Here is a 10,000-nt window from a genome sequence, read left to right on the forward strand (position 1 = left end):
CATCCGGTTTGTTGGGCACCCTTCAGACGCTTCCTCCGACAGGATTTGGCGGTTCGAGGGGTACCTCGCCAGTTCGAGAGTGGAGGCACTCGAAAAAGGGTCTCCATTCTTGTGAGCGCTCGTCTTCTTTCGGGAGTACTTGCCCGTGAGTCCAGTCTGGTGGGAGAAGCTGTCCTTAAAATGTATCTTCTTCATGACACTGTGATACATTTGTTCAAGTTTCCCCAGAATGAGCCCTCTTTTCTTCTGGTTGTAGAGGAAAATGATGAGCACGTAGAGTCCTTGAAAGCTGTCCATGAGGTAGGTGATGTGTCTGAAAAAGAGAAATACGAAATAATATGAAATGCATCAATACATCAAGAATACAGTACTATGACGTACGTACTTATATTTTAACCTTCCCTCATTCAGAGATGACTTTTGGAGCTGTACTCTTAAACCACTTTCCAGCCCTGGCGATCGCTGACTACGTCAAATCTCACCTAGCTTTCCAGTTAAGTTTATCTGTCTTTGTATCTCCTCCCCCATGTGTCTTACATTCTATTTACGTCATGAGACTCGTGAGTGCCCCCACTCCGCGCGCTCCGACAGGATGTGTCCAAATAGGCCTCGCTACTACTTGGGCATTTCCCGACCAAGTGCTTTGCTAAGCATAAACTCTTGCAATACTGAGTGCGAGAGTCACTAGAGCTGGGTGTCGCTACCTGTGTAAAAATGGTATTGGAGGCGTGTGCGTCCGCAACGTCAAGAACTCACAGTCCTTGTAGTAGAAAATGTACAATACACCAACTTTTTAGAGTGATTTTAATTAAGCTCCATTGATCCTTGTAACATGTAATCCTACATGAACATACCTTACTGGATTATATATAAAATCTACCGATGATCCGTAGGTTAGATTTTATTAGTCACTCTTCACACCGTTGCACTGAATTGTCTGAATCTTCTTGATTACCTTACTGATTTGAGTAACCATTTGCTATTCTGCACAGATTGTATCACCAGAAAAGTTGGAAAGAGCAGGTCTTAGTCCATGGCATGAAGAACTTATAAATGCAAAAAACAAAAATGGCCCGAAAACGGAACCATTAGGATCTGCACTCAACAATTTCCTTGCTGGAAAGTTTTGACATTCATAACAATGTATTTTGTACTACCATCTATAGAGAAAACGTTAAAGATCAGCCATGTTTTCAGTGCCTATGAGTGCCTAGGGGTGCCAATATTAGTGTCCAGGGGTGCCACGGAATCAGTATTCAAAAATGATCCCCGACTAAGATCTTCAATCTCCTAGGAATCATGTGCGTCGTATCATCAGATTTACGAAATCTGTAAGCTCCTGAGAGGTCTATGGGGGTGAAGAATTGATGAGGAGGAGAAGGAGAAAGAGGAGGAGGAAAAGGGGGAAAAGAAGGAGAGGGGAGGAGGAGGAGGAGGAGGAGGAGGAGGAGGAGGAGGAGGAGGAGGAGGAGGAGGAGGAGGAGGAGGAGGAGGAGAAGGAGGAGGACCAAAGACGAGGTATGATCAGTGGGTGTGCGACACTTACGAAAGGACCCCACGCCCGGTGAGCTGTACGAGGAGCATTAAGGTCGTGAGAAGCACCCAGAAGAAGACCAGGCCCACCTGCTGCCAGAACCTGCAGAAAAAAAAGGAAAAACTTCGTCGTCATCCCATCATCTCACAGACGCTGAAAGAAAGCAGGATCCAAAAATTTTAATAACAAGTAAGTAAATTAAAGAACTCATTAAGTAGGGAGTAAGAAACGAATGCTTTCTGTCGTTGACTTAACTTAGCTCTTGTAACTTCAGTGGGTAAACCTGAATCAAGACAAGAGGGAACCCTGTTCAGCTGGAAGGGTCTTAAACACGAATACAATGACTTAGACTTAACGACAACAAAGGCGCAGGATATTCTCTACATTAAGTCAAAGCCGATGAAACGAACACTGATTGAGACACCTCTTTGTTTTTGTCTCTCTCCTCTCCCCCTCAGCTTCGCAAGGACTGGCTCATGTGCGGAACAGAATTTGCAAAGTCAACATTTATGAAGTTTTGATATTGGGTTTATTTACACGAGTAAATTCCAGGGTTGCAGTGGGACTGAACGCCCAGCAGTAGTAGGCTGTGTGCTGAAGCCCCGCGGCACCACGCGAACCTCCTATAGGTGTCTTCTGCAGACATGAAAGAGAGAAGAATGTTGCTCTCAGTGACGACTCACCCACCGCCTCTGTCCCCCTGCAGATGAAGACGAACACCAACACTGCTGGTCTGTATGTCTGTCCTCTGCAGACACTCTATGTCGAGGTTCGTACGGTGGGCGGGTATCAAGACCCAGACCTTTGCTTCTATCCTATTAACAAACCAGTCTACGGTTACGAGAGACTCAGTTGTATGTCTCGTATAATAAGTGCTTCCAGGAAGAAAAGTCAAGGAAGCACTTATTATACCAGACATACAACCAACTATCAACAGACAAGTGGAAGCCCCTACATTACTCCCCAGCATGAAGCCCCTCCCTAGGACTAGTAGCCCTCCCAACCACAACAACATACCTTCCAACCACACCGACACCCAAGTCCCTCTCCGACGTTCCGCCAGACTCATAGAGAGGACACTTGGCCCTCAACGGACATTTGCCCCACAGTGACAAAATCCCCTGTCATCCCACACATGTAATGTGACCTCTCCCCGTGTCTTACGTCGTGACCTCCCCCCGTGTCTTACGTTGTGACCTCACCCAGAGCCTTTTTTCTATGTTTATTATGTCCTGTACTCTCTGTCTCTATTACATTGAAAATGCTAACTGCGTTTAGCGAAACGTCTGTACATTCTTTCTCAACAAAAGTTCCTAATGTCTACTGGAAATTTATTATTCCATCTGTCCTGTGAAAAACAGAAATCTACGTTCAGAAGACTTGAAAGTCTTAAGAAGCTTTGTAGCGCCGAATGCGCAGTTGTTCTTAACAAAACATGTTTAAAAGAAAACCTGCTGCCAAGATTTACACACACACACACACACATATATATATATATAATCTTTCCGCCGTTATATCTATCAAACCTGAATTATAAACTATGAGATTGCAAACCTTTAGGGGAGGGGTGCGGGTGCATACTGATGAAATGTTATTAGAGAAGTCTAGATTTCCGTGAGCGAATAAATCATAGTCATGTGAGTCAAACTGAAGTTGGAGGTAAGGTGTGGGAGGAAAAATAGCCCAGCGTGATAACTCCTTTAGATCCATCCTGATGACATGGCCACTTACACAGCCACGAAGTCGATCCCGGAATGGGCACGGAATATCTCCTGGTGCGCAGTGGGGGCGGGGTCCTCAGGGCTCCTCTTGCCTCCGTCAGAATCTCCTGAAGAACGGGGTTGTTCTTCCTCTCCTCCGTAGGGCTTCTCCTGCACGTCGACGTGGACGGTCCGGCTGCCCTGGACGATGGTGGCCTGGCACCAGACCTTGCGGTAGCGGTGGGTGTAGACCATGAGCAGCAGGCAGACGGCCATCAGGCCAATGCTCGGGTACAAGAAGACATAGTTCCTGATGCTGCGATCTGGACGAGGTCAAGTAAACAATTGAAATAAAAGGAGTCAATGAAGGCATAATGAATAATGAAATGAATAAATACATAAAGATGGGCTGGAGTACGGTGCATTAACATTATAACATATGTATACATACACATATATACATATATATATATATATATATATATATATATACACATACACATATATCCTTCATCCCATTATAAGGAAGAGAATAGCGTAGGTATATAATGGTCATGTATAAAGTATATTATAAATTATATAATGGTTAAAGATAGATATTATTTCCCCACCATATTTATCTCATTTGCAACAACGACACACACATACACTATGTATTTCATTATATCTGTCGCCAGATGATTTTTTGTTGGTACCCTTGTCACGAAGCAGTGGGCGTGGCTTCAAGGTTAGGCTTCCGCGAACGGAAGGACCACCGTCACTCCTTCAGGAAAACTCGACAGTCACTCACCTCCGGGTGGAAGGCGACATTTCATTTCCAAGAAATGGTGACATTGAACCCTTCGCCGGTGAGGGGTGGGGGGAAGCGGGGGTGGAAAGAGAGGAAGGGCAATGGGGGAGAAGGAGGTAAGAAGGGGAAGGAGGAGAGGGGAGAGTAGGAGGAGGGGCAAAGGGGGAGAGAGAGAGGAGGGGGAAGGGAGAAGGGGAGGGAGAGGAGTGGGGTGGGGAGGAGGGAGAGGGGGAGGAGGGGATAGAAAAGAGGGGGAGAGTGGGGTGGCTAAGCAGACCTTGAGGCCAGTGTCTGGAGGTAAGAAGCCGGGTGAGTGGTGTTTCGAGTCCCACTAAGGAGTCAACACGTGACGGCAGTCTTAAATTCCCGAGATCAGACAAAGGATATCATGCCTAACCAGCCAGCAAAGCTTGTAATGACGGAAACGCTTGGCGGGGAGAGGAGAGTGGAGAGAGAGAGAGAGAGCGAGGAAGAAAGCCGTTGTCACTTGGAGAGGCTCCTTCCGTTGTGGCGGCGGCACCCGAAGTGTGCCGTGGGAAGGCGCTCTTCTCTTTCTCTCCCTCCGGAAGTTGCACGGGACTGGCCTCCGGTCAGTCACCGGACGCAGGTAACCAGAAGGACCAGTACGTCCCGGTGTCCTGTCCGGTGCAGCTTGATTACAAAGGAAGAGCATACAGACGGGAGACCTTTTGGTCCATAACTAGATCGGATGCTAAGAATGGACAATTAAACGAAGAAATTGATAACAAAGCGAAGCAAACCTTTGGCAGGCGGCATTACGTGTCGCTTAGATGTTCTCATCTCGATGAATCTTAAAACTTCGAACTGTACTATATTGTATAGACACGGTAAAGGAAACATGGACTGACACTAGAATCAGGGAGCATAAGGCCGACCTCCGTCACCATAGACTCACCAACGCAATGGTGGTGCATGTTGACGAATCTGGGTACCTCCCACAATGGAACCGAGCCGAGATTCTACACGAAGGTATGGATAAGAAGACCAGAAAATCTATAGAAGCTGCTTACATCACCACTCGTCCGAATATCAACAATAAGGTTGGGAGCTTCACCTGGGCCAAATCCTCGGCGAGTATAGCGCTTCGTGATTGGCGGTCTCAGCGGGCCAATCAGAACACAGCGTTATACGCTCGCATACCCCCTTGAGCCGTAAGGCGTGTATATAAACTCTGTATGTATCTAGTATGCTCATTCCATGCTCATTCCCTAATGGCTCGCAATTCGCCCGGTGGCAATAGCCCTCTTTTATGCGCTACTATCTTTTCAGTTTCCTACAGACATTCTTCCCCTCCCACAAAAACCGATCCCGCGCAAGCGAGGTGGTCTTTCCTATAGATTCAGAATTCAGAATTCCTTTGAGAAAGTTGATAGACGAAACGTCAGGAATAAAAGCTTCACCTCCAGTCCATGTTTCCTTTACCGTGTCTATACAACTTGTTCACATGGATTTTCATCTGTACTACATTGCTCTGCCGCTGCAGGAAGTTGACTACACGGTTGGCGAAGTTGCTTCTACCAACTTCCAAATTAAATCTACGTTCTGACAGCTTGAGACCGTTATTTCTTGTCTCTTTCGTATACAGTGTGAAAATTGCATAATTATTTATGTTGTATCTCAGCTTTGGGTCTGATTTCAGAGCCTCAAGTCCACACGTGTTCACATACAAAACGTCCACATTCAATAAATTGGTCTCTTGAGCTCATCCACATCCAAAGCTTCTTCTTTAAGTATCTATCCTTAACCATACAGGTATTCAAATGCGTCAAGGGTTTTAACAAGGATGACACAGGCAAGGTCATCATATGAAGACAGCAGAGCAGGACTTGTAGTAATAGATTGAAACTGGACAAATTTAGGTTTAAGGAGGAAAAAGGCAAGAACTGATTTACCAAGAGAGTGGCTAACGAATGGAACAGCCTTGGTAACTGACGAGGTAGAATTGAGCGCGCGGAAACCAGCAAGGTTAGGTTCTTTTAAGAGAAGAAGATGAGACAACTTTACGGATAGGGATGAAGGGTGGTAAGGGACGTGGAACTTTCTAGTGTAGGCCTTATGGTCTCTTGCAGTCTCACACATGACGGACAACAGTCCAAATTTTCTTCCTAGAGGGATTTGTCGGAGGACCGGAGACCGTTATTATTATTAGTTATTATTACTACTACTATTCCTACTACTACTATTATTATCATTATTACTACTACTCCTACTACTACTTCTACTACTACTACTACTACTACTACTACTACTACTACTACTACTACTACTATTATTATTATTATTATTATTATTATTATTATTATTATTATTATTATTATTATTATTATTATTATTATTATCATTATTATTATTATTATCATTATTACTATTATTATGATCATTATTGTTATTGTCATTATCATTATTATTATTAGCATTTTGATTATTAACATTATTATTTTGATTAGCCGGAAGTACTGTCATGACTGTTCCAAAAAAAAAAGTCTTTGGAGCTGGAGGGAATCTAGCAAGATGATGACCTTCCCACATTTTTTAAAGTGAGAGAGTAAGACCACGGGTCTTAGACTTCTTTGTGAAATATACGAAGAAAACCTGAGTTCAAGCTCTGGTAAGAATGAGAGGAGAGAGAGAGAGAGAGAGAGAGAGAGAGAGAGAGAGAGAGAGAGAGAGAGAGAGAGAGAGAGAGAGAGAGAGAGAGAGAGAGAGAGAGAGAGAGAGAGAGAGAGAGAGAGAGAGAGAGAGAGAGAGAGAGAGAGAGAGAGAGAGAGAGAGAGAGAGAGAGAGAGAGAGGAGAGAGAGAGAGAGAGAGAGAGAGAGAGAGAGAGAGAGAGAGAGAGAGAGAGAGAGAGAGAGAGAGAGAGAGAGAGAGAGAGAGAGAGAGAGAGAGAGAGAGAGAGAGAGAGAGAGAGGAATCATGTCATTGTGTGTATAGAGACAAATATGTCTGGTCTTCCATCATATCAGTTCGTAATTGGTTTCTGCAAAAATAAGCGCGCTTGCACACGCACACACACACACACACACACGCACGCTCACACAAGTACATATAAACACACACGCAATGTATATATGAACACACACAAACACACACACACACACACACACACTTACAAACACATGCACATACAAACACACACATATGCACACACACACACACACATGTACGCATGCACACACACGTACAGAAACACACACACACATGTGCACACATACACACACATGTACAGACACACACACAGACACACAGCGTCCATGGCTCACCTGTGAAGAGGCAGGTGCGGTCGTAGATGACACTCTGCCTCTGTGTGTGTCTAAGGAAGTTGGTCAGGAGGAGAGCCAGGAGCCACTGCAGAAAGGTGAGGCCCAGGCCGTAGGCGATGTAGACGCAGACCCCTCGACGCTTGCTCGAAGACGACGCCTGCATCATGCGGAAGAAATTCCCCATCGAGCTGGAAAGGGAGAGAGAGGAAGTTCTTGTGTGATTACCTAACGGCTGTCTGTCTATCCTTTGTTTAGCTATTTAGCCTTTTTTTTTTTTTGCTTATTTCTTTCTTTGTTTCGTCTATCTTGTTCGTTTACTTACTTATCTGTCATTTGGCTATTTTTTACCTATTTATTATTTTGCAGACATATATATTTATGTATTCATCTATACTTATGTATCTATTTATCTATTTATTGCTTTATTTGTATTTATGATTTCTTATTTTCCTATTTATTTGTTTATTTTCATCCATTCCTTCATTCTTTCATGTTTGTCTCTTTATCTATTTACCTTTCCATCTATCTATCAATATATTGTTTTCCTCTTGCAACTGCAACCTACAAATGCAACTACAACTTTCAACTACAACTTCCAGTTGAAACTGCAACTTGCAACTACAACTGTAACTTTCAACTACAACTTGCAACTTTCAACTTCAACATTCAACTTGCAACTGCTACTGAAACTGAAACTTCCAACTTTAAACTACAACATTCAACTTGCAACTGCAACTAAAACTTCCAACTACAACTTGCAACAGGGAATTCAACTTGCAATTGCAGCTTACAATTGTAACTTTCAACCACAAATTACAACTGCAAACGTCAACTACAATGTGCAACTTCCAATTGCAACTTGCAACTGAAACTAAAACTTAGAACTCTTGGGCTACTGCAAATTTCAACTTGCAAATACAACTTCCAACTTTTGCAACTGCAGCCCTTGCAACACTGCATCTCACTACATTCCCTCGAATCCGGAACACACACACACACACACACACACACACACACACACACACACACACACACACACACTAAAATATGTGAAAAAGTGTCAAAAGTAGATGGATTAAACATCTGGAAGAAAATGATATACTTAATTCAAAACAATTTGGCTTTAGACACAGAAGATCATGTGCCACTAACTTGATTTGCTAGGACGATAACGAATAGAAGTGCAGAGGTAATTATCAAACTCTATCTAGTGATAGTTGGACCCATCCTTGACTATGCGGTACAGTTTCGGCCTCCGTCCTACAGAATGGACACCAATTCACTAGAATCAGTGCAGAGAAGAATGACCAAAATGATACATGGACTTGGAAATTTGCCTTACGAAGAGAGGCGTAGGCAACTTAACTTACACTCTTTGGAAAGACGCAGAGTGCGGGGTGATCTAATAGAGGTGTTCAAGTGGATCAAAGGTTTTAACAAGGGTGATGCAAACAAGGTCATCATATCAAAACAACAGGGCAGGACTCGCAGTAATGGATTTAAACTGGACAAATTTAGATTTAAGAAAGAAATAGGCAAAATTTGGTTTACTAATAGGGTGGTCGACGAATGGAATAGACTTAGTAACCATGTAGTTAGCGCTGAAACTATCAGTTGTTTTAAGAAACTATTAGAAAACTTTATGGATGGGGATGACAGGTGGTGATGGATACGGAGCTGTCTTGTGTATGCCTTATGGTCTCTTGCTGTCTCCTTTATTATTATGTTCTTATGTTCTTATGTACTCAAGGCTAATATGAATAATGCAAGAAAGGGATGGATGGGCTGATTGTGCTTTCCTAGATTTACAAAAAACATTTGATAAATTACAACACAAAAAGCTACTAAGAAACTTCAAATAATAGGAGGTGTACAAGGAAAGTTGTTGAAATAGATGGGTGATTTCTTGAACGGAAGGAAAATGAGGGTGGTACTTAGAGACAAAAACCCGACCTGGGAAGAAATAATAAGTGGAGTCCCACAAGGTTCTGTATTGGCTCCGATAATGTTTGTCATATATATAAATGACAAGGATGAAGGTGTAGAATATCATATGAACTTCTTTGCAGATGACGCAAAACCACTAAAGAAAGTACAGAAAAAGACTGTGAATCACTAAAGAGAGACCTGGATAATGTCTGGGAATGGAGCCAAAAGTGGGAAGTGAATTTCAACATAAAAATGTAGTATCATGGAAATTGGAAAAATTAAAAATAGAATATCAGGGGAATATAAAATTGGTTCAAAGGAAGTAAAAAAAGTTAGCTCGGAAAAGGACCACCTACGAGGGAGTCATTAAAGACATGTCACCAGACAAGCATATTAACCAAATAGTCGGAGAAACCTTCAATATAATAAGATCAATAAAAGTGGCCTTTGATTACTCGGATTAGGTAATGGTAAAGAAAATATTAGTCACACTGATAAGACCAAGATTGGACTACGCTGCGACACTATGGACACCCAGTACAAAAAAGAATATAAAGAAATTAGAAAAAATCCAGAGAGCAACGACAAAGATGGCACCAACCCTTTCTTAATTGACATACGAACAAAGATTGTCCAAACTGGAACTACCAACCCTGGAACGAAGAAGAGAAAGAGGAGATCTACTGGCCATATTCAGAATTATGAAAGGGATGGAAATCCTTGACGGAGAAGATTTATTAAAGTGGGATAAAAGAAAAAAAAAAG

The 10,000-nt window shown here is 42.9% G+C and overlaps 1 protein-coding gene across 1 annotated transcript in view; it reads right to left on the minus strand.

The window, feature by feature from the left end:
- Nucleotides 1-10,000, minus strand: part of LOC143028162 (uncharacterized) — a 53,480-nt gene that overhangs the window by 2,507 nt on the left and 40,973 nt on the right. The window contains exons 3-6 of the mRNA XM_076189879.1: nucleotides 7,307-7,494; nucleotides 3,266-3,557; nucleotides 1,547-1,636; nucleotides 1-313 (exon numbers count right to left, since the gene is read on the minus strand). The exon at nucleotides 1-313 is cut by the window's left edge and continues 2,507 nt beyond it. Of these exons, the coding sequence (XP_076045994.1) occupies nucleotides 1-313; nucleotides 1,547-1,636; nucleotides 3,266-3,557; nucleotides 7,307-7,494 (883 nt within the window). The remainder of the gene's footprint in view (nucleotides 314-1,546; nucleotides 1,637-3,265; nucleotides 3,558-7,306; nucleotides 7,495-10,000) is intronic.

This window comes from Oratosquilla oratoria, chromosome 9 (assembly GCF_046742065.1).
Source record: "Oratosquilla oratoria isolate Oo_2021 chromosome 9, ASM4674206v1, whole genome shotgun sequence".
In the NCBI taxonomy this organism is placed as follows: Eukaryota; Metazoa; Arthropoda; class Malacostraca; order Stomatopoda; family Squillidae; genus Oratosquilla; species Oratosquilla oratoria.